At 43.2% G+C, this 24,927-nt stretch overlaps 1 protein-coding gene across 1 annotated transcript; it reads right to left on the reverse strand.

Annotated features, from left to right (window-relative positions):
- Window positions 1-18,014: 18,014 nt before the first annotated feature.
- On the reverse strand, window positions 18,015-24,578 carry LOC143774786 (extracellular calcium-sensing receptor-like). Its single transcript, XM_077262554.1, has 7 exons — window positions 24,472-24,578; window positions 22,141-22,432; window positions 20,951-21,734; window positions 20,707-20,873; window positions 19,989-20,222; window positions 19,016-19,139; window positions 18,015-18,934 (listed from the first exon to the last, which is right to left on the reverse strand). The coding sequence occupies exons 1-7, from the start codon at window positions 24,576-24,578 to the stop codon at window positions 18,015-18,017; spliced, it is 2,628 nt and encodes an 875-aa protein (XP_077118669.1).
- Window positions 24,579-24,927: the final 349 nt, after the last annotated feature.

Raw genomic sequence — 24,927 nt, forward strand, 5'->3', positions numbered from 1 at the left:
GCCTACTAAAGGTGTCTGTCTGCCCCTGCCTGGTGTTGTCCTCAACTGAACAAAGCTGAGCTTCCACATTCTGGCTTTCGCCCTATACTATCAGATATTAAACTGCATTTGGCCTACTAGTGTGGTTATGCCCTTGAAACAGTGTCTGCTGCTCTTGGGTTTGCTACTCCACTGAACAAAGCAATGCCGCCTGTTTAGTCCTGTTACCAATTTTGAACTGCATTTAGCCTACTTTATTCTTTGGCCCTATATCTGTTTCCTCCTCATCCTGCCCATTGCCCAGCCACTGCTAGATGAGTCTGCTGGTACATTGACCTAGACCACTACATTCCCCTTATACTCTACACAGCCAGAATCTGACCCTGCTGAAAGTAAGGTTCCCCTTCCCGCATGTTATACCACCTTACACAGGGACAGAGAGGAAGGTGCAGATGAAAGTGCAGGTTCCTTCATCAGGTGGGGGGGCATACTCGTTGGCGACGTCACTGGCACAGGGCCCCTCAGAGTACGCAAAAGTGTCGCTGCTGGTGGGAGGCGCCCCCGCCATGCAAACACACATCGCTGTACTTTGAGGGGCCCTGTGCCAGTGCCAATGCGAACGAGTGGGCCCCCCCTGCTTGCTCAGGATCACAGCACTTGCAACGTTGAAATACTTACCTTTCCCTGCAACACCGCCGTGACGTAGTCCGCATTTCCTGGGCCCACGAAAAACTTGAGCCGGCCCTACTCCCCCCACAACTTTTGCCAAATGACCCCCAATTCCCTATGCCCAACTATTATTATAAAGTTAATTAAGATTGACAAGCTTCAGAAACAAGAATGGATGTTTTTGGCATTAAAATGGGCACTGTAGGTGTTTTCCTGGCCTCCACTCACTGCCGACTATGCTTCCCCATTGACTTGCATTGGGTTTCGTGTTTCGGTCGATCCCCGACTTTTAGCGATAATCGGCCGACTGCACTCGACTCGACTCTGGACAAAATCGGGTTTCACAAAACCCGACTCGATCTTAAAAAAATGAAAGTCGCTCAACTCTACTAACAAATACTCGGAGATCACCCAAGCATGCTTGGGAAAACCCGAGCAACGAATATGCTCGCTCCTCACTAGCGATATACAATTGATGTAATAATATGTTACATATTTATAAATGCCTGTTCTTCCATGTACGACCCACGCTGTCCTAACTGGTTTTAAGGATTTTTTAAGGGGCTTTTTTCTACTCTTTCACTGTGTGATTTTTGTAGTAAATAATTTTTTGCTTAATTATGAAAATTTCAATACATAGTTCTTCTATTATATTTGAAGTGGCGGTATTAATCTGAAGAGAATTCCTATAGTGGTTGCCCCCCCATATTATTACTATGTTTGATACGTTATGGGTCTAAAATCCTTTTAATTGTATTATATGTGGAGGTCATTATACTGTTTGGAGGGCCGTGGGGGACAATTAAACTGTTTAGATGGCTATGTGGAGGTCATTATACTGTTTGGAGGGCTGTGTGGGGGACAATTATACTGTTTAGATGGCTATGTGGAGGTGATTATTCTGTTTGGAGGGCTGTGTGGGGGACAATTATACTGTTTAGATGGCTATGTGGAGGTGATTATTCTGTTTGGAGGGATGTGTGGGGGACAATTGTACTGTTTAGATGGCTATGTGGAGGTGATTATTCTGTTTGGTGGGCTGTGGGGGACAATTATACTGTTTAGATGGCTATGTGGAGGTTATTATACTGTTTGGAGGGTTGTGTGTGGGAATGTTATACTATTTGAAATTCTATATGGCTATGTGGGGATCATTACACTATGTGGAGGGCTATGTGAGGGTCAATATTCTGTTTGGAGGGCTGAGTGGAGGCCATTTATAATGTTTGGAGGGCTGTGTGGGGGCCATGATACTGTTTGGAGGTCTATGCGGAGGCCAATTATACTGTTTGGAAGGCTATATAGCTATGTGGGGATCATTTTACTATTTGGAGGGCTATGTGAGGGTCATTATTCTGTTTGGAGGGCTGAGTGGAGGTCAGTTATACTGATTAGAGGGCTGTGTGGGAGCCATGATACTGTTTGGAAGCCTATGTGGGGCACAAAGAAAACAAAATTCAAATGAAGTCCATATGTGTTATTTTTTCTAAAATTGACCATCTGTTTTTTTTTTCTTTATAAAGGGGTTGTCTGGTCTAGAATGACAAGTGTGCCGTCACTCTGCATGACTGCAGACATATGAATCCTCCCAGTACCAGCACTGTGCGCTGCGAGGATCCTCTAGAGTCTGCGCCAGGAATGGCGCTCTCGTATGTGATACAAGTGTACTGAGTGAGGCTGCACCTACGAGACGCAGAGTGACTGCAGACTTGTCATTCTAGACTGGACAACACCTTAAAGTCTCGGTTTGTGTTTTTCCCTCTGAATGTGTCCACTTTTCTGTGGCTATCGGAACAGGTGGACAATTTCAGAAAAAAAAATCACACATGGAGATCATTTGAAATCCATTCCTGTCATTACAGTGTATGTATTGTAGTGCGGCGGTGTTCATGCCGTGCGGTAATGAAGCAGTGACCCAGTAAAGTTCAACGCAAATGTCTTTATTTTCCAAAGCTCACAAATTAAAGGCAAACGGTATCCTCCGGATCGCAGCCGAGGTGTCAAAAGAGTCAGTCTCTGAGACCGGTTGTCGTGGGCGACTGCAGCACCGTGTAACGCTGAGGGGCACCAGGCGCTTTGCTTCCCTTGGCTCTGTTTTAGCTTCACACAAGCCGGATATTGCAGAGCCACTTGATCTGCAGGTCACAAACAAACACTGACACACCCAGACCTTTGCTGCAGGGGTTTTAAATGGGATCTGTGGTCATGGGCCACTTGTAAGACCCTGCTGGAGGGAGTGAACCGCCCCAATCCCATCCTGTAGTTTACTCCAAAAATAAAAGCCCCTGCTGGGCTTTCTTAAATCTGCCTTGGCCGAATAGCTTGACCAAGTCCAAACTTACTTTTATTCTGCACTGCAACCACAGCTAAGTCTGTGACTGCAATGCACTTCAGCGGGCTCAATATGCTTCTATGAGCAACCTGGGGGACACATACTTTATACCTAAACACATACTATGCACAATGAACACACATACACACGTACTACAGTATATATTGTGTATGTCAAAGATCGCTGCCAGGGGGGCCTATCTCAGATCCACTCACTGTATCTTTGGAGCGAACAGCTCTCTGCTGCCCACTATCATCCGGATGGTTACGCAATTGACCAACATTTGACAGAGGAGGCCGTCGGCTGTTTCCACTTATAGGCCGATTATCAGGAAGCTTACAGTGAGCAAATGGTATATTCACCTGCGATTCCAACGCATGGAACATACAGTAGAAAGTTTCTATCCACTATATAAAAAGACACATATGCGGGGAAGAGGGAGAGACGCTCCATCACTACAGAGGATGTACAACATTATACATTGTAAGTAAGCCTGTACACCCTTTGTGCACTTCATAAAGGAGCGGCAGATGTCCCCCTTTGTGGGCGGGGGCCCTAGGCATCTGTCTTGTTTGCCTGCCCCAAACACTAGCCCTGTTCCCACTGTCTTCTGCGGCACTGCGATGGGTGTGGCAATCACCCCGTTGTATGCAAACCTCTTTTTTGTATTCTTGGAGAGTGATGTTTTCGATGATGGCATGCAAACTGTCTTCCATATTCAGTGTTTTAACAGATATATTGATGATTTGTTCATCATTTGGCAGGGCTCCGAGAAGGAACTTCAAGATTTCATTTCTGGGTTGAATCAGAACCGCCGTAACCCCAAACTCATAGCCTACCTTATTTCTTGATGTGGCTATCATATCCCCTGATGAACCCCTAGGAATCCCCTGGGGGAGAAATGCGTCGGGCATTGACATGACATGTTGCTACATATTGATGGTGCCTGACAGAGGCCTGAACCTGTATGGAAATCACTACCATTGAGCTTACAACTTCAAGCAGCCAGAAGAGTACATGATTACTGTATCATACAGTACAGACCAAAAGTTTGGACACACCTTCTCATTTAAAGATTTTTCTGTATTTTCATGACTATGAAAATTGCACATTCACACTGAAGGAATCAAAACTATGAATTAACACATGTGGAATTATATACTTAACAAAAAAGTGTGAAACAACTGAAAATATGTCTTATATTCTAGGTTCTTCAAAGTAGCCACCTTTTGCTTTGATGACTGCTTTGCACACTCTTGGCATTCTCTTGATGAGCTTCAAGAGGTAGTCACCAGGAATGGTGTTCCAACAATCTTGAAGGTGTTCCCAGAGATGCTTAGCACTTGTTGGCTCTTTTGCCTTCACTCTGCGGTCCAGCTCACCCCAAACCATCTCGATTGGGTTCAGGTTTGGTGACTGGAGGCCAGGTCATCTGGCGTAGCACCCCATCACTCTCCTTCTTGGTCAAATAGCCCTTACACAGCCTGGAGGTGTGTTTGGGGTCATTGTCCTGTTGAAAAATAAATGATGGTCCAACTAAGCAAAACCGGATGGAATAGCATGCCGCTGCAAGATGCTGTGGTAGCCATGCTGGTTCAGTATGCCTTCAATTTTGAATAAATCCCCAACAGTGTCACCAGTAAAGCACCCCCACACCATCACACCTCCTCCTCCATGCTTCACGGTGGGAACCAGGCATATAGAGTCCATCCATTCACCTTTTCTGCGTCTCACAAAGACACGGTGGTTGGAACCAAAGATCTCAAATTTGGACTCATCAGACCAAAGCACAGATTTCCACTGGTCTAATGTCCATTTTGTTCTTTAGCCCAAACAAGTCTCTTCTGCTTGTTGCCTGTCCTTAGCAGTGGTTTTCTAGCAGCTATTTTACCATGAAGGCCTGCTGCACAAAGTCTTCTCTTAACAGTTGTTGTAGAGATGTGTCTGCTGCTAGGACTCTGTGTGGCATTGACCTGGTCTCTAATGTGAGCTGCTGTTAACCTGCGATTTCTGAGGCTGATGACTCGGATAAACTTATCCTCAGAAGCAGAGGTGACCCTTGGTCTTCCTTTCCTGGGGCGGTCCTCATGTGAGCCAGTTTCTTTGTAGCGCTTGATGGTTTTTGCCACTGCACTTGGGGACACTTTCAAAGTTTTCCCAATTTTTCCGACCGACTGACCTTCATTTCTTAAAGTAATGATGGCCACCCGTTTTTCTTCACTTAGCTGCTTTTTTCTTGCCATAATACAAATTCTAACAGTCTATTCAGTAGGACTATCAGCTGTGTATCCACCAGACTTCTGCACAACACAGCTGATGGCCCCAACCCCATTTATAAGGCAAGAAATCCCACTTATTAAACATGGCAGGGCACACCTGTGAAGTGAAAACCATTCCCGGTGACTACCTCTTGAAGCTCATCAAGAGAATGCCAAGAGTGTGCAAAGCAGTCATCAAAGCAAAAGGTGGCTACTTTGAAAAACCTAGAATATAAGACATATTTTCAGTTGTTTCACACTTTTTTGTTAAGTAAATAATTCCACATGTGTTAATTCATAGTTTTGGTGCCTTCAGTGTGAATGTACAATTATCATAGTCATGAAAATACAGAAAAATCTTTAAATGAGAAGGTGTGTCCAAACTTTTGGTCTGTACTGTATATACTCACAGTTCTTGGTATTTTTCCTTTCTACCATCTATTTTATTACATTGTATTTTATGTAGTCCTACTATGGATGATGCCTGATTGAGGCTGATATGGAATGAGAATCCCATATTTTGGATTTATGAATTCTGGTAGGACAATGAGACGAGTATATGATGATGAGTACATGATTATTACATCCTGTTTACCTGCATTTTGCTCATTTAGGGTTATTAATATGAAAGTTTTGTTTGATGTTACTATTTTAACATACACATTACAACAGGTACTAACATGGCCTACTTTTTCATGTCCACTACATCTTTGAGATTGTCATTAATGAGGACATATAAACATTCTTTTCAATTTTTGTGATTTCACTTTTTCACCACATTTTTTTGTGTGTTTTTTCATGGGTAGCGGAGTGTATTGGGACATTTCTCTGTATTTTAGGGATTACTAGGGTCATCAGGGAGAGCCGTCGAAGAGTGGGGCGCCCACCGCAGAAACTTAGGGTGCCAACCTCACTGCCAGGCAGTTTTCAGCATAGTGACCCTGTAGGGCCTATCAGGATACATTGTAATATATTATTTTTACCTGATGAATACCTTTTTTTTTTTTCATTTTTTGAATTATTCTTTGTCTACAATTTGGAACATGTTTTTATCTTTTTCTCATTAAAAATTGTATTTTAGGGATCCTTATCCTTTATGTTTTTTTCTTGTCTAGGATCCTATATTATTCTTGTTTTTCTTTTTGTAATCTCAAACTCACCTACCAATTCCATGAGCGACAGATTGACTTTTTGGATATTAAACTAGAGGCACAGACTGACGGATTCATCAGTGAATTCCCTATTACTTGGCAAATCTGACTACATGTCTTCTATCATTTAGGCTGTCCCAGTGGGACAGTTTTTGAGGATCAAACAGATAAAGGTTTTGAAGATCAGGCTCGGACCTCAGAGATAGGCTCCATGCATGCGAATGTAGCAAAAGAGGCATCAAAAAGGGCTACCATGGTGCCAAAACTACACCTCGTAGCCAATTATTGTCTGCTCCCCAAAGGAAACGTGATAAACATCCCTTTGTCAGATTCATATCAACTTTTAATTACCAGTGGGAAACCATATGCAAAATGGCGTACTGTGAAGCTCATAGATCCAAGGTAAAATCTCCAACAGGACTCCCGATTATCACAGGTCATTAATACTAATAGTCTATTCATATGGGCCAAAGGGATCTTTTAGGTTCCTCTCGGCTCCAGGTTACGGTTGCAATTGCAACCTGCACATACTATATTTTCGCCGCTTCTTCCATCATTTGCTCTTCCAGACTTTCTAAGAATTGTTGTTTCTTGTGTCTACCATCACATCACAGCCTTAGCCGAATTCATCAGGGCATCTCAGTGGCTTTTGGTCTTTCCGCCTTCTAAATCTCTTGGCATTTCTTTTTCAACCTTTCTGACCGCCCGTGTTTTTTTTTCATTTCTCAAGCATTTTCGTGGAGTGTTTTTTAGTTGTTATTCGGTCAACTTTCAAACTCCATTCATCAATGTAGAAACCCGCTAGCGTCTTTTCAAGAAGAAATGCTGGAAAAATGCTCACAAAGACATCTGCGAATCTTCCGGGGATCATTTAAGCCTTCCCATTGACTTCTATTTTACAGTAAATTGTAGAGCATCTTCAGAGTGGAAGATGCCTGAAGAACGATCTGCTCACTTCTTTTAACCGTTTTTCATTTTTGGAAACCTTAAGCGGTTATAAGTTGCTCGACATGTGCACAAGTCTTTTTTACATAGAAAATGATATGCTCATTCTATGGAGCATTTATTCAGTGCGTTTTCAGGCAGAATCCACCTGAAAAAGATTTTCTATGCACATACACTTACCCTGAACCAGAGACAGGGTGTTGTTAGATTTGCCTAGGGGTCTCCTTCTGTAGTGTCTGGGCTTCTGTTCCCTCTCCCAGTTGTTGTGTGCCTTGCATTGATTTGGTAGTGGCATCAGTGGTACGGCCATTTCTACGCAGTGTCCCATGAGCCATTTTTCAACATAATAACATAAGACCGCATGTTGTTACTGATACTGTGAGCAGCCTGTGTGGCCTAAATGTGCTTCCATGGCTGCAACCTCTCTTGGAGGACCACAGCTCTGGACATCACATTGATTTTAATGGGGACCATGTAATGCTTTATGTATCGTGTGGTGATGATATAAGGAGTTTTTGCTAGCGGAATCCGCCATACATCACAGTTGATCACCGGAGTCAGTTAGACTTGTACAACTAAAATCAATCAATTCCCTAAGGATTCATATTCCATGGATTCAGATCCATGATAGTTTATAGAGAAGCTCAACAGTTACTCGATTCCTGACCTTGGTGTTCTTGCTCCATGCTAGGTGATGCCAACCATGTTACCCACAAGAATTTTACCATATACAATAACCATGGCTTCCATATCTAGCATACTAGGAAGAATCTGTCATTCTTACCCACTGTATACATTGTCCATATTTGGTTTTGAATGACATGGATAATGAAATAGTTTATCTGCCTTCCCTTCGTTCGTAACGCTCTCTTTCCTGGTTGTAATAGTAGACGGGAGAGGACATCAAGTGGGAATTTATGGTATAAAGAAAACTAAGTGACAACCCTATGAGCAGAGGCATAACAGGAAGCTCTTGGGTGCCAAAGCAATATCTAACGCACCCCTTACCTATCAAGTTTCATTTATAATCCTTTTGTCTTATGTGGCAAAGTGAACATTGGACTCCTTCAAGCACCAGGGTCCAGATGAGACTGCTACTAGTGGCCCCTTTCCAATAGGTGCTCTAATGGCTTCCATTAGTTGATGCCCTCCAAAATCTGATCATTTATTGAAATAGGAAGCAAAAAAATAGAATACCAACATATTAGTTTTGTGCTGCATTTATTAATCTAAATTATGACTGAAAAATTGGAATTGGAAATAGTAACATGAAAAATGGCACCAGATCACTGAAGGCCACTGATACACATTAGATATCTGCTATCCAACTTATTGATCACTCAATGACTACAGTATCTCTCCCGAAATCCAGCTCGGCTGATGCTCCTATGTTCTCTGAGAAAGGCACTGAAAATCCCCTCTGGCTGCAGCTCATTTGCGAAGCAAAACAAAAAGAAGTGGCCTCTGAATTCCAGCAGCCGGAATCTTCTCTCTCCATTCATAATCTATTAAGGGAGAGTTGGGAGGACCCAATACTAATTTGATTGTTGGCCGATCCCAATACATGGGCAAAATCAGCTGACCTAAGTCTAATATATATGGAGGCCTTAGTGGAACATTTTCTCTTCTGAGCTCTGGTAATAGACTTTAGTCACAATTGCATTGGGTGGATCCAGATCACTATCCACATCAATGTCCACATATTATCTAAAGCTAATACATTTCTATATGGTATGAAAACTTATTATGTGGTTGACTTGGATCTGCACAATGTTGATATGAGCTAGTTAAACTGCAAGACATAGAATATAAAGGATTGTCATTGGCATGATGTGTTCAATTGTATTCACAGTGTATATAGTGGCTTGCAAAAATATTCACCCCTTTGCATTTTTTGCGTTTTGCTACTACACAACCTGGAATTTCAGGTTTTTTTTTTGAGGGTTTGCATCAGTTCATGTAAAACCATGCCTACAACTGTGAACATTTGGTTTTCTTTTTAGTGTGAAGCAAACAACAAATAGGACAAAATAACTGAAAACTTCAGTGTGGATAAATATTAAACCCCTAAAGTCAGTACTTAGTAGAGCCTCCTTTTGCAGCAATTACAACTGCAAGTCGCTTTGGATGAGTCTCTATGAGCTTTCCACATCTTGCCATTGGGATTTGTCCCATTCCTCAAGGCAAAACTGCTCCAGCTGCTTCAACTTAGATAGTGAACAGCAATCTTCATGTCTGAACAAAGATTCTCAATTGGATTAAGGTCTGGGCTTTGACTAGGCCACTCAAAAACATTTGAACACTTTTTCTTAAGTCACTCGAGTGTTGCTTTAGCACTATACTTTGGGTCATTGTTTTTTTGGAAGGTGAACATCCGTCCCAGTCTCAAATCATTGAGAGAATGAAACAGGTTTTTCTCAAGAATATCCCTGTATTTGAAGCCATACATTTTCCCCTCGACTTGGACCATTTTCCCTCTCCTGGCTGCCGAAAAACATCGCAAAAGCATGATGCTGCCACCACCATGTTTAACTGTGAGGATGGTGTTCTTGGGGAGATGAGCTGTGTTGGTTTTGCACCAGACGCAGTGTTTACCTACTATGGTCTCATCTGACCTCAGCACCTTCCTCCATACATTTGGGGAGTTGTTATGATCCTAGTGGCAAGGATCGCAGGTCGGACTAGCTAAGTAACTGAACAGTCTACTAGCTCTGGGGAAGTGGTAACTAGATTGACCGCAACCTGATCCTATCCGCAAACAACTATAGGCAGCCGTGGAACGTTACCTAAAAAATCCTAGACGTCTCGTCACGGCCTGAGAAACTGACTATTCCTGAAGGGAAAGTAAGTCCTCACTTGCCTCAGTGGAAGACCCCAAAGATATAGAATAGCCCCCCACAAATATTAACGGTGAGTTAGGGGGAAAGCACAAACGCAGAGATGAAATCAGATTTAGCAAATGAGGCCCGCTAATACTAGCTAGCAGAAAATAGGAAGGAAACTGTGCGGTCAATAAAAAACCCTATTCAAAATATCCACGCAGAGATTGCTCGAGCCCCCGCACCAACTAACGGTGCGGGGGAAGCAACTCCGTACCCCAGAGCTTACCAGCAAAAAGAAATCACATGTTAGCAAGCTGGACTAGACTCATAATACACAGAAATCATATTGCAGGCAGATGAGCAAAAAATATTCAAACAGAACTTAGCTTATCCTGAAGAGGCAGAAAACGAGATAATCAGGAGTAATCAGAAAACCACTGAATACATTGACAGCCGGCAACAAGTGGAAGTGAAGCAGAGCTAAATAGGAGCCTCCCTGGTGAATAACGAGGCAGCTGATCCAGCAGACCCGCAGGATAATAAACCAAACCACCAGGGGGAGCCAAAAAACCAAAGTCACACAATACCATCTGTGACCACAAGAGGGAGCCTGAAAACGGAGTTCACAACAGTCTTCCCCCCTTGAGGAGGGGTCACCGAACCCTCATCAAAACCCCCAGGGCGATCAGGGTGAGCCACATGGAAGGCACGAACCAAATCGGCCGCATGAACATCAGAGGCGACAACCCAGGAATTATCCTCCTGACCATAGCCTTTCCACTTAACCAAATACTGAAGCCTCCGTCTAGAAATACGAGAATCCAAGATCTTCTCCACCACGTATTCCAATTCTCCCTCAACCAGCACAGGGGCAGGAGGCTCAACCGAAGGAACCACAGGTACCACATACCTCCGCAACAACGACCGATGGAACACATTATGAATAGCAAACGATGCCGGGAGGTCCAAACGAAATTACACAGGGTTAAGGACTTCCAAAATTTTATAAGGACCGATAAACCGAGGCTTAAACTTAGGAGAGGAGACCTTCATAGGAACAAAGCGAGAAGACAACCACACCAAATCCCCAACACGAAGTCGGGGACCCAAACAGCGACGGCGGTTGGCAAAGCGCTGAGCCTTCTCTTGTGACAGCTTCAAATTGTCCACCACATGATTCCAAATCTGATGCAACCTATCCACCACAACATCCACTCCAGGACAGTCAGAAGACTCCACCTGACCCGAGGAAAAACGAGGATGAAACCCTGAATTACAAAAAAAAGGCGAAACCAAAGTAGCAGAACTAGCCCGATTATTAAGGGCAAACTCGGCCAATGGCAAAAAAGTCACCCAGTCGTCCTGATCAGCAGAAACAAAACATCTTAAATAGGTTTCCAAAGTCTGATTAGTGCGCTCGGTTTGGCCATTCGTCTGAGGATGGAAGGCCGACGAAAAAGACAAATTAATGCCCATCTTAGCACAAAAGGTCCGCCAAAATCTAGACACAAACTGGGATCCTCTGTCGGAAACAATATTTTCAGGGATCCCGTGCAAACGAACCACATTTTGAAAAAACAGAGGAACCAACTCGGAGGAGGAAGGCAACTTAGGCAAGGGCACCAAATGGACCATCTTAGAAAAATGATCACACACCACCCAAATGACCGACATTCTCTGAGAGACAGGGAGATCTGAAATAAAATCCATGGAAATGTGCGTCCAAGGCCTCTTCGGGACAGGCAAAGGCAACAACAAGCCACTGGCACGAGAACAGCAAGGCTTAGCCCGAGCACAAATTCCACAAGACTGCACAAAGGAACGCACATCCCGCGACAAGGAAGGCCACCAGAAGGACCTAGCCCCAAATCTCTGGTACCAAAAATCCCAGGATGGCCTGCCAACACCGAAGAATGAACCTCGGAAATAACTCTGCTGGTCCATCTATCCGGGACAAACAGTCTCTATCCGCCTGAAACTCCTGCAGCACTCGTCGTTAATCTGGGGAGATGGCAGACAAAATCACCCCTTCTCTGAGGATACCAGCTGGCTCTGAATCACCAGGAGAGTCAGGCACAAAACTCCTAGAAAGAGCATCAGCCTTCACATTCTTCGAACCAGGCAGGTATGAGACCACGAAATCAAAACGAGAGAAAAACAACAACCAACGAGCCTGTCTAGGATTCAGCCGCTTGGCCGACTCGAGATAAATCAAATTCTTGTGATCAGTCAAGACCACCACACGATGCTTAGCTCCCTCGAGCCAATGTCGCCACTCCTCAAATGCCCACTTCATAGCCAACAACTCCCGATTACCAACATCATAATTCCGCTCGGCAGGCGAAAACTTTCTTGAAAAGAAAGCACATGGCTTCATCACAGAGCCATCAGAGCTTCTCTGCGACAAAACAGCCCCCGCTCCAATCTCAGAAGCATCAACCTCGACCTGGAAAGGAAGGGAGACGTCTGGCTGACATAAGACCGGAGCCGAAGAAAACCGGCGCTTCAGCTCCCGAAAGGCCTCCACAGCCGCAGGAGACCAATTAGTAACATCAGAACCCTTCTTGGTCAAATCCGTCAATGGCTTAACAACACCAGAAAAATTAGCGATGAAGCGACGGTAAAAATTAGCAAAACCCAAGAACTTCTGAAGACTCTTAACAGATGTAGGCTGAGTCCAGTCATGAATAGCCTGAACCTTGACTGGGTCCATCTCAATAGCAGAAGGAGAAAAAATGAAACCCAAAAAAGAGACCTTCTGGACTCCAAAAAGACATTTTGAGCCCTTCACAAATAAAGCATTGGCACGCAGGACCTGAAACACCATCCTGACCTGCTTAACATGGGACTCCCAATCATCCGAAAAAACCAGAATATCATCCAGATACACAATCATTAATTTATCCAGATATTCGCGGAAGATGTCGTGCATAAAGGACTGAAAGACAGAAGGAGCGTTAGAAAGTCCAAAAGGCATCACCAAGTACTCAAAATGGCCTTCGGGCGTATTAAATGCAGTTTTCCATTCATCACCCTGCTTAATACGCACAAGGTTATACGCACCATGAAGATCTATCTTGGTGAACCAACTAGACCCCTTAATGTGAGCAAACAGATCAGATAACAATGGCAAAGGATACTGAAATTTGACCGTGATTTTGTTTAGAAGGTGATAATCAATATAAGGTCTCAAGGAACCATCCTTCTTAGCCACAAAAAAGAACCCCGCACCAAGAGGGGAGGAGGAGGGGCGAATAAGTCCCTTCTCCAAAGACTCCTTTATATAACTCTGCATAGCAGCATGCTCCGGCACTGACAAATTGAAATGTCGTCCCTTAGGAAACTTACTACCAGGAATCAAATTTATAGCACAATCACAATCCCTATGAGGAGGTAGAGAACTGAGTTTGGGCTCATCAAATACATCCTGGTAATCTGACAAAAACGCAGGGACCTCAGAAGGAGTGGATGAAGCAATTGACACCACAGGAGCGTCGCCATGAATTCCCTGACAACCCCAACTTGACACAGACATTGCTTTCCAATCCAGGACTGGATTATGAGTCTGCAACCATGGCAGGCCCAACACGACAACATCATGCAAATTATGCAATACAAGAAAGTGAATCACCTCCTGATGAACAGGAGTCATGCACATGGTCACTTGTGTCCAGTACTGAGGTTTATTCGTAGCCAATGGTGTAGCATCAATTCCCCTTAGTGGAATAGGGAATTTTAAAGGCTCCAAAACAAAACCACAGCGCCTGGCAAATGACAAATCCATCAGACTCAGGGCAGCACCTGAATCCACAAAAGCCATAACCGGGTAAGATGACAGGGAACAAATCAGGGTAACAGACAAAATAAACTTAGGCTGTAAAGTACCGATGGTGACAGATTTATCAATCTTTTTTGTGCGCTTAGAGCATGCTGAGATAACATGAGCTGAGTCACCACAGTAAAAGCACAACCCATTTTGCCGTCTATAATTTTGCCGTTCACTTCTGGTCAGAATTCTATCACATTGCATAGACTCAGGTGTCTGTTCAGAAGACACCGCCAAATGGTGCGCAGGTTTGCGCTCCCGCAAACGCCGATCAATCTGAATGGCCAGAGTCATTGACTCATTCAGACCTGCAGGCGTAGGGAACCCCACCATGACATTCTTAATGGCTTCAGAAAGACCTTTTCTGAAATTTGCAGCCAGGGCACACTCATTCCATTGAGTAAGCACCGACCATTTCCGAAATTTCTGGCAGTACACCTCTGCATCATCTTGCCCCTGAGAGAGGGCCAACAACGCTTTTTCAGCCTGGTTCTCAAGATTAGGTTCCTCATAGAGCAATCCAAGGGCCAGAAAAAACGCATCCACACTGAGCAACGCAGGATCCCCTGGAGCCAATGCGAAAGCCCAATCTTGAGGATCGCCACGCAAGAAAGAAATAATAATCTTAACTTGCTGAACAGAATCCCCAGAGGAACGAGGTTTCAAAGAAAGAAACAACTTGCAATTGTTCTTAAAATTCAGGAACCTAGATCTATCTCCAGAAAACAACTCCGGAATAGGTATTCTAGGCTCTGACATAGGACTGTGCACAACAAAATCCTGAATACTTTGTACCCTTGCAGCAAGATGATCTACACTGGAGGCTAAACTCTGGATATCCATATCAGCAGCTGAACTCAGAGCCACACCAAGATTAAGAGGAGGAGAGAAGCCAGACACACAGCAGCTAGACACACGGCAGCAAAAAAAAAAAAAAATATCTCCAAGCTTCTTTTCTCCTGCTTCTGCCATGCAATTAACACTTTATGGGCCGGCTGTACTGTTATGATCCTAGTGGCAAGGATCGCAGGTCGGACTAGCTAAGTAACTGAACAGACTACTAGCTCTGGGGAAGTGGTAACTAGATTGACCGCAACCTGATCCTATCCGCAAACAACTATAGGCAGCCGTGGAACGTTACCTAAAAAATCCTAGACGTCTCGTCACGGCCTGAGAAACTGACTATTCCTGAAGGGAAAGTAAGTCCTCACTTGCCTCAGTGGAAGACCCCAAAGATATAGAATAGCCCCCCACAAATATTAACGGTGAGTTAGGGGGAAAGCACAAACGCAGAGATGAAATCAGATTTAGCAAATGAGGCCTGCTAATACTAGATAGCAGAAAATAGGAAGGAAACTGTGCGGTCAATAAAAAACCCTATTCAAAATATCCACGCAGAGATTGCTCGAGCCCCCGCACCAACTAACGGTGCGGGGGAAGCAACTCCATACCCCAGAGCTTACCAGCAAAAAGAAATCACATGTTAGCAAGCTGGACTAGACTCATCATACACAAAAATCATATTGCAGGCAGATGAGCAAAAAATATTCAAACAGAACTTAGCTTATCCTGAAGAGGCAGAAAACGAGATAATCAGGAGTAATCAGAATAGCACTGAATACACTGACAGCCGGCAACAAGTGGGAGTGAAGCAGAGCTAAATAGGAGCCTCCCTGGTGAATAACGAGGCAGCTGATCCAGCAGACCCGCAGGATAATAAACCAAACCACCAGGGGGAGCCAAAAAACCAAAGTCACACAATACCATCTGTGACCACAAGAGGGAGCCTGAAAACGGAGTTCACAACAGGGAGTGTCCCACATGTCTTTTGGAAAACTCTAAAGGAGCCTTAACATTTTTGTGTGTAAGTAAAGGCTTTTTTTTTCTGGCAACTCTTATATAAAGGCTACCTCTGTGGAGTGGTTGTATGGATAGATAATACAGTCTCTGCTTGTTAACTCTGCAGCTCCTTCAGGGTTATCCTTGATCTCTTAGCTGCCTCTCTGATTAATGCCCTCCTTGCCCAGGCTGATAGTTTTGGTGGACAGCCCTCTCTTGGCAGGTTTGTTCTCTCCATTTATTAAAGGATTTGACGGTGCTCCGGGGAATCATCAAAGATTAGGCTGTTTATTTATGAGCCAACCCTGACTTATACTTCTCTACAACTTTGTCCCTGACTTGTTTAGAGATCGCCTTGGTCTTCGTGGTGTTGTTTGGAGATCTTGGTATTCATGGTGGTGTTTGGAGATCTCCTTGGTCTTCATGGTGTTGTTTGGAGATCTCCTTGGTTTTCATGGTGTTTGGTTAGTGGTGCCTCTTGCTTAATGGTGTTGCAGCCTCTGTGGCCTTTCCATAAAGGTAAAGTGTATATACTGACAGACATGTGACACTTAGATTGCATACAGGTGGACATCCTGTCACTAAGCATGTGACTTATGAAGGTAATTGCTTGCACCAGAAATTTTTAGGGGCTTCAGAGCAAAAGGCTGAATACATGCCAATACATGACAATTTTTGGTTATTTGATCACAAATTTAATTTATGCCTGTATTTTTGTCACTTCACCTCACCAACTTAGACTATTTAGTGCTGATTAGTGTTGAGCGATACCGTCCGATACTTGAAAGTATCGGTATCGGAAAGTATCGGCCGATACCGGCAAAGTATCGGATCTAATCCGATACCGATACCCGATACCAATACAAGTCAATGGGACTCAAGTATCGGACGGTATCCCTGATGGTTCCCAGGGTCTGAAGGAGAGGAAACTCTCCTTCAGGCCCTGGGAACCATATTAATGTGTAAAATAAAGAATTAAAATAAAAAATATTGCTATACTCACCTCACCGAGGGAACCGGCAGCGTTGTTTGCTTAAAATGCGCGCTTTTCCTTCCTTCCGTGACGTCACGGCTTCTGATTGGTCGCGTGCCGCCCATGTGGCCGCGACGCGACCAATCACAGCAAGCCGTGACGTAATTTTCAGGTCCTTCTAGGCATTCAGTATTTTAAAATTACGTTCCGGCTTTGTGATTGGTCGCGTCGCGGTCACATGGGCGACGCGACCAATCACAAGCCATGACGTCACGGGAGGCAGGAGACGCGCGCATTTTAAAATGCGCGTGTGTCCAGCCTCCCGTGACGTCACGGCTTGTGATTGGTCGCGTCGCCCATGTGGCCGCGACGCAACCAATCACAGCAAGCCGTGACGTAATTTCAGGTCCTTCAGGATTTTAAAATTACGTTCTGGCTTGTGATTGGTCGCGTCGCGGTCACATGGGCGACGCGACCAATCACAAGCCGTGACGTCACGGGAGGCTGGACACGCGCGCATTTTAAAATGCGCGCGTCTCCTGCCTCCCGTGACGTCACGGCTTGTGATTGGTCGCGTCGCCCATGTCACCGCGACGCGACCAATCACAAAGCCGGGACGTAATTTTAAAATACTGAATGCCTAGAAGGACCTGAAAATTACGTCACGGCTTGCTGTGATTGGTCGCGTCGCGGCCACATGGGCGGCACGCGACCAATCAGAAGCCGTCACGTCACGGAAGGAAGGAAAAGCGCGCATTTTAAGCAAACAACGCTGCCGGTTCCCTCGGTGAGGTCCAGGCTGCGTCGGAGAGGTGAGTATAGCAATATTTTTTATTTTAATTCTTTCTTTTACACATTAATGTTGTTTCGATACCGATACCCGATACCACAAAAGTATCGGATCTCGGTATCGGAATTCCGATACAGCAAATATCGGCCGATACCCGATACTTGCGGTATCGGAATGCTCAACACTAGTGCTGATGCGTCTCGCACAAGTCGGATTACAAAAACATTTAGACACAGGTTGTAATGTAACAAAATAGGTAAAAATCCCAGGGGGGAATATTTTTGCAAGCCACTGTATAATATATGAAATAACTACACTTTTAGACATATTTATAGTTGAAATGCTCAGTTTTACATGATATTCTTACTCTTCTTAAGCAATGCCTAGGGTTTGCTGATATAGCAATCACATACAGAGGTCAAGGATAGAACTAGGATGTCCTACTTTGGTTAAACTCTTTTCTCATTAGATTTTGCCTTACATTCAAGTGAGGTTGAAACAATATGATGAAACATTTGGGTAAAAATATACAAACAACAATGGCACAACTGGAGGAAAGAATGGCAAAGATCTCCATGGCCACTGTGTACTTCCCTCGGGAACTGAGAGTTGCTGGGATGAAGGAAATCCAGACACAAAGAAAGGCCAACATGCTAAATGTAATGTACTTGGCCTCATTGAAACTGTCAGGAAGTCTTCTAGCCAAGAAGGCCACAATGAAGCTGATTATGGCCAGAAGACCCAAATAGCCCAACATAACCCAAAATGCAAAAGGAGACCCCTCATTACAGTTAAGAATGATGACACTGGATGGAGTCTGTGTGTCATACTCGGGAAATGGAGGAGAGTAACAAAGCCAGGTAACACAAACAGATATCTGGATGAGAACACAAATTGCAATAACAGAGTAGGACACCTTTCCCCCAGTCCATTGTCGTAATCTAGTCATAGGCTTGGTGGCCTTAAAAGCAATAACTACTGTTATGGTTTTGGCCAAGACACAAGAGATGCAGAGAGTAAATGCCAAGCCAAATGCCTCCTGACGCAGCATGCACTTCTCAGGATGTGGATATCCAATGAAACCTAATGAACTAAGGAAGCAGAAAAATAAGGCAATGAGAAGAAGACAGCTAAGGGACCAATTATTTGCTCGGACTATTGGTGTTGTGTTGTAACGAATAAAGATGCCTAGAGCTCCAAGAGGGATGAGTGATGAAACAATAGACAGGGCTGCCAAGCTGATACCCATGGCTTCATCAAAGGAAAGAAATTCAATGGTTCTTCTTAAGCATAAGTCCTGCTGGGTATTGGGCCAAGTATCCCAAGAGCATTTTTGGCACTCCACCGCATCTAGAGAAGAATATGAGAGTCAAACTGTTTGTAAATTCCCCATATAAGCTATGTTATAACTTCCTACCGTTTTAATGGTACCTGTCTGATTTGAAATCTCTCCTTTTGGGCATTGGACACACTTGAAGCAGCACGTTGGCTTTCCTGGAATTGTTGTCTTTCGGAATCCAAAAGGACATCTCGGACTACATTTTGATTGAGGAGTCTAAATATAAGTTTTCACAATATAGACATTTACACATTGAAAACTTGATAACAAGGCATTACATAGGTACAAGAGAGAGCCTTATGTTTCACCTGTACGTATTCTGCCAAAGCTTGTAGAAGGTGAGGGTGCAACAACTAGACAGAATAGGCAGATGCTCTGTTTGAGTGAGTAGACCAAAGATATGGATGGAAAAAACTCTAAAATTGGCTATACAGATCAGATAGCTGTCCAGTTCACCTAACACCTAGTCTTTCCAACTTGCCCAAAAAAATGCACTCTTATTTGGTTTTGTTTGCATGGGTTCTGAATGAGGATATGGGAGAAAGCCACTAGCAGAAAACTAGCAGCAGTTTATTTTCCCTCAGAATTCGGCATGCTAAAATCCTAGAGCCCAGTTCTTATTTCCCATGGTATTTAACATGGATGAAGTTTGAAACACCCTCAAATATGTTCTTCTGGCAACAATCAAAGGTGTATTGCCACCTTCAGATATGTGAAGAATGAAGGTGAGGGCGGCTGCCACGAGACAATGTGCTTTAACCCGTGGAATCTTTTACAAAGTAATGGCTTGATGGACATGTGGCCATGTATCGAGAACTGCACATGTGCAAAAGGGATTCGCTGTTGAGGGAGTATGTGCTATTACTAAGAATTGAAAGGATTATCAAACATTACAATAATGATCTAGGGAGAAGAAGCTTGTCCCACCACTGCCTAAATTAAAAATGACAAAAAAATTCTGACCAAAAGGAAAGTACCACAAAGTTCCACTTGCCAAATCTGTCTCACCCTGACCCCAGTCTACCTGTGTGTGAGATTAAACCTGTGCAGAATATAATGTCCTACCTCGGTATGTCCTACATCAGTGCTCCATATAATATCTGTATTGTTAATTTTCATTCGAATTCCTTCCGGCAATCTGGAATCATAAGTTCCCACTATCCTCTGCTCCATGGAATCAGTGGCACTCATCTGCCAGTTTACAATGTCGTAGAGGGCTGGAGGATCCCCTTTATTGTCAAAAAATATACGAGTTTTGCCTTTAGTCTCAAAATCTACAGTCTTAATATAATGAAGGAGCTGAAGAAATACAAAGGATAATTCAATTACTTTCTAATTAACAAATTCAGAAATGTAACAATTTTAGAGCCAGAAGTCATTTTTTATTCAACCAAGTATTACAAAGAAGAGTTCACTCAAATGTTGTCTACTGTAAGCTTTCAACAGAATGAGAGAAATCCCAAGAATGTTCTCCTCAAGTCTCTGCTCCTGCCTCTAAAGTTTATTCATAATTATCCAGACCCGGTGGCTTATCTTGAAGCTATTGGGCTCCCATGCAAAAGGTCTAAAAACCCCAATACACATACAAATATCTGCCAAACCTGTCGATATCGACGGATTTGGCCACCAGTCTAATATTTATAGGGGCCCCTGACAGATGATTGTCGGGGGAGTTTGTTTTCAAGGATATCTGATATTGGACTGTATATAATTACATTCTTTTAAGAAAAGTTGCTGCCAGAGATGTCTGGAAACATCTCTTTCATAGACAACACAGAAACACTTGGCTGAGCAACCGTTTCTGGGTATTGGACAGTTGGTGATATAGCTGCTGAACAGCTATAACATGGCTCTTATTCGCCATGTGGCATGTAGGAGACTCAAAGACTTTTTTGAGACTTTTATGTCCTTGCAAGAACTCATCTCTGGTCAGCTGCTGGAGACCAGAGGCTTTTAGTCATCAGAAATATGTAAATATGCAACGTTTACCTGCCAAGGTTATAAGGATGAGATGTGGCCACAAGTACCATTAAGGAAAGGTCCTTTTCCTCGTTCACATTTCAACAAGTTTTGCATAGCCCATGCAAAGGCATAAACTGCTGTGTAGACATTAAATGTTATTCTAAGGTCCACGTTAGCCATGACACTTTCTAATTTTTCATCCCCGATACATTCATTGATGGTTTGGTTGAGCACGCCATCAGCTCTAGTTTGGAGGTTGGCCCACTTGCAAGAGAATATTTCTTCCCAAAACTCAAGTAAAAAGTGATCACTAGGAGAATTTGATGGATGTATGTTGTTTAGATGTTCTACAAATCCAGTCATCTGCTCCCGGTGAATAGCAAAACCTATAGTGCCCATTAACACTGGTTGGAACTTTTCTTTGTTAAGAAATATAGAAGTTGACCATGATTCACTGGCTATCCAGAAGTTCCCAGTTATATTTTGCTTGGCCAACTCTTCCACCACAGGCATGAAATGAATGTCTAAAGCCAAGACTAGCACCACCTTGGCTGATGAGTCTTTGATAACATTAACAATACGTGGAGCACCTCTGTTGGGTTGTCCAGTCATGATATTCTCAATGAAGGCCACACAAGCTCCAGCTTGGACTATTTCTTGCTTTACTACCTGAATGGCAAACTGACCATACTCATTGTCGGCAGCCAGTAACCCAACCCATTTCCAACCATAGTACAGGATTAGCTCAGCTAGACCTTGAGATTGAAACGTATCACTTGGTATTGTACGGAAAAATGAGGGGAATAAGTTCTTATTGCTGAGGAGTGGACTGGTGGAGAAGTAACTTATCTGTAGACAAATGAAAGAAAAATAACTTTATTAGAAAGTACAACATAGCCTTCTCCTACCTGAAGACCATTAGGATTTTGTTTCTTCCCGGTGTGGATCAATATGGTGACCATATTGACTACGTAAACAGTGACATGGGACACATCCGGTAATCAAATTTTTGGAGCGAAGCACCTAGAAAATCTGACTTGACAAATCTTGATTTTTGTTACATCTGGCCTTTCCTGTATGTGTGAACCAATTCAAGCAAGATCAGATAAAAATATAGAGGAATAAAGATTGTAGTAATGTATTTACAAGATGTGATGATGGAAAGTGATATTTACATAGAAAATTATTTAGGCTAGGAAGAACAGCTCAGTGACATTAACAGCTCCTGAAACAAGGAAGGCAATGTTCACCTTACCTGTGGATAACTGTATAGACCCAAGATCTGAGCCATGAGGATTGAGCGTGTAGATGCAGAATCGCCAACAATTCCAGCCAGTGTTCCTTCGTCACCACAATGATAATTTGGGACACTTGGTTCCCCTCCAGATAACATCCACAAGGTGCCTTCTGCTGCTCTTCTCATGACCGTGCAAGTGTCATAAATCTGGAATCCCAGAGTGATATTGGGAAGAAGATCTGGATTTTTATTGATCTCCTTAATGGCAAATATAAGGGCTTGCATGCTCTGGAAGGATCGAACTTCAATTCTGTAGGAGTAAAATGTAAAGGGTTGAAGGTTTTTTTTGCACATACAGTCATGACCAACACCAAAGAACACCAAAAAATGTGAGAAAAAAAGGCAAATTTCACATAAAACCCCCAAAATGGCCACCTTTCCAAAAATGTGCTTAAACAACTTTGTTTCAAGCATGGGATGCTTGTTCAAACTCACCTGTGGGAAGTAACAGATGTGGGCAATATGAAAATCATACCTGACACCAGATAGAAAGGGGAGAAGTTGACTCAATCTTTGCATTGTGTGTCTGTGTGCCCCACACTAAGCATGGAGAATAGAAAGTAAAGAAAAACCTGTCTGAGGACATGAGAATCAAAATTGTTGAAAAATATCAACAAGCTCAATGTTACAAGTCCATCTACAGAGATCTTGATGTCCCTTTGTCTACGGTGCACAACATAATCAACAAGTTTACAACCCATGTCACTGTAGCTAATCTCGAAGGACTTGGACGGCAGAGAAAAATTGATAAAAAGTTGCAACGCAGGATAGTCCGGATGGTGGATAAGCAGCCCCAATCAAGTATAAAAGAAATTCAAGCTGTCCTGCAGGCTCAGGGTGCATCAGGGTCAGTATGAACTCTCTGTTTACATTTGATTGAAATGAAATGCTTTGGCAGGAGACCCAGGGTACTCCACTGCTGACAAAGAGACATGAAAAAGGTAGACTGCAGTTTGCCAAAGTGTACGTGAGTAAGCCAAAATCTTTCTGGGAAAACCTCTGGTTGACAGATGAGACCAAGCTAGAGCATTTTGTTAAAGCACATCATTCTAATGTTTACCAAAAATGGAATGAGGCCTACCAAGAAAAGAACACTGTACCTACAGTCAAATATGGTGGTGATTCAAAAATGTTTTGGGGTTGTTTTGATGCCTCTTGCACTGAGTGCCTTGACTGTGTATAAGGCATCATGATATCTGAAAGTTACCAAAGGATTTGTGGATCACAATGTAGTGCCACTGTCAGAAAGCTGGGTTTGTGTCCTAGGTCATGGGTCTTCCAGCAGGACAATGACCCAAACATACTTTAAAAAGCCCCCAGAATTGGATGGAAATAAAGTGCTGGAGAGTTCTGAAGTGGCCAGCAATGAGTTACAAATCTATATACCATTGATCACCTGTGCAGAGATCGTAGAATCATAGAATCATAGAACCATAGAATGCTAGTGTTAGAAGGGACCACCAGGGTCATCGTGTTCAACCCCCTGCTCAATGCAGGATTCACTAAACCATCTCAGACAGATGTCTGTCCAGCCTCTGAAGACTTCCATTGGAGGAGCACTCATCACCTCTTGTGGCCGCCTGTTCCACTCTTTGATCGCCCTCACTGCCAAAAAGTTTTTCTTCTCCATTTCAGTTTCATTCCATTGCTTCTCCTGTTTCCGTGTGTAAATGAGAATAATGATGATGATGCCTCTTCAGTGACATCCCTTCAGATATTTGTAGACAGCTATTAAAATAGCTTAAAAAATATCTTAAAATTGCTGTTATGAGAAGGCGCCTTCACATAGGAGACACCTGGAGCAGTTTGCAAAAGAAAAGTGCTCCAAAATTCCAGTTGAGAGGTGTAAGAAGCTTGTTGATCGTAATAGGCAGCGATTGACTGCAGTTACGGAATTTATTCCAAAGGGTGTGCAACCAAATACAAAACTTAGGTGTGCCAACAGTTTTCTCTGACGCATTTTGGAGGTTTTGTGTGAAAGTATGTCCAGTGTTAAACATGTACTGTATATAACAAAACATGTGTAATTGCAGTAAATTTATAGGAGAAATACTTCATTTTCTGGAACAGTTTCTAGGGTGCCAACACTTTTGACTGTGACTGCATTTGGTATCTGTAGCTTTTCTTCCATTTTTAGCCCACTTCCTTTTCTAAAACATTTTAGGCTGGCGCTATAAATATTGATTTGAGGATATGACCTGGACTCGTGTAGCTATGATGACCACAGTAACATTCTTCTTTCTTAAAAAGGAAGGCATTGGCTATTCCTCATTTTCACTGGAAACTTACTTCCGAACTGAGAAAAGCCAGATATAGAATTGGTATTTGCTCCCACAAGAAGGCAGCTCCGTATCTCCAGTAGGACTGGAACAAGTTAGAAGGCTTCTCTTCCACATTGTTGTTTTTATTATTGGATTTCTAGTAGTGATGAGTTAATCAGTCCATGAAGGATCTAGTGTTGGTCAGTACATGGGCAACCACAGATCATCAGTTCCCAGTGGAGCACAACTTACATGGCAAAATCGTTTTCTATCTCCAGAGTTACAGGGTAAGTCTCTCTTTCCTGTAAAGTGTAAGCTCTAATGGTCACGAGGATTCTCTATCTCTCTCTTTCTCCTCTCTCCTTCCTTTTCAAGCAATTACTGTATTGAGATTCACCAGACTTTATGTTCTGTGAATCTAATGTTTTGGGAAAATTTGGCAAAGCTTGAGATATTGAGTTCTAAAAGATCCACTGAATCTTTC

Source organism: Ranitomeya variabilis, chromosome 5 (assembly GCF_051348905.1).
Source record: "Ranitomeya variabilis isolate aRanVar5 chromosome 5, aRanVar5.hap1, whole genome shotgun sequence".
NCBI classification, from domain to species: Eukaryota; Metazoa; Chordata; class Amphibia; order Anura; family Dendrobatidae; genus Ranitomeya; species Ranitomeya variabilis.

Bases quoted from the DNA above. Each gene is read 5' to 3' on its own strand.
- LOC143774786 (XM_077262554.1), bottom strand. From the start codon at position 24,578: ATGTGGAAGAGAAGCCTTCTAACTTGTTCCAGTCCTACTGGAGATACG. The intron at 21,735-22,140 runs GTAAGGTGAACA...ATTTGTCTACAG, and splicing joins GTCTATACAGTTATCCACAG to ATAAGTTACTTCTCCACCAG. The intron at 19,140-19,988 runs GTAGGACATTAT...ACTTATATTTAG, and splicing joins CTGATGTAGGACATACCGAG to ACTCCTCAATCAAAATGTAG.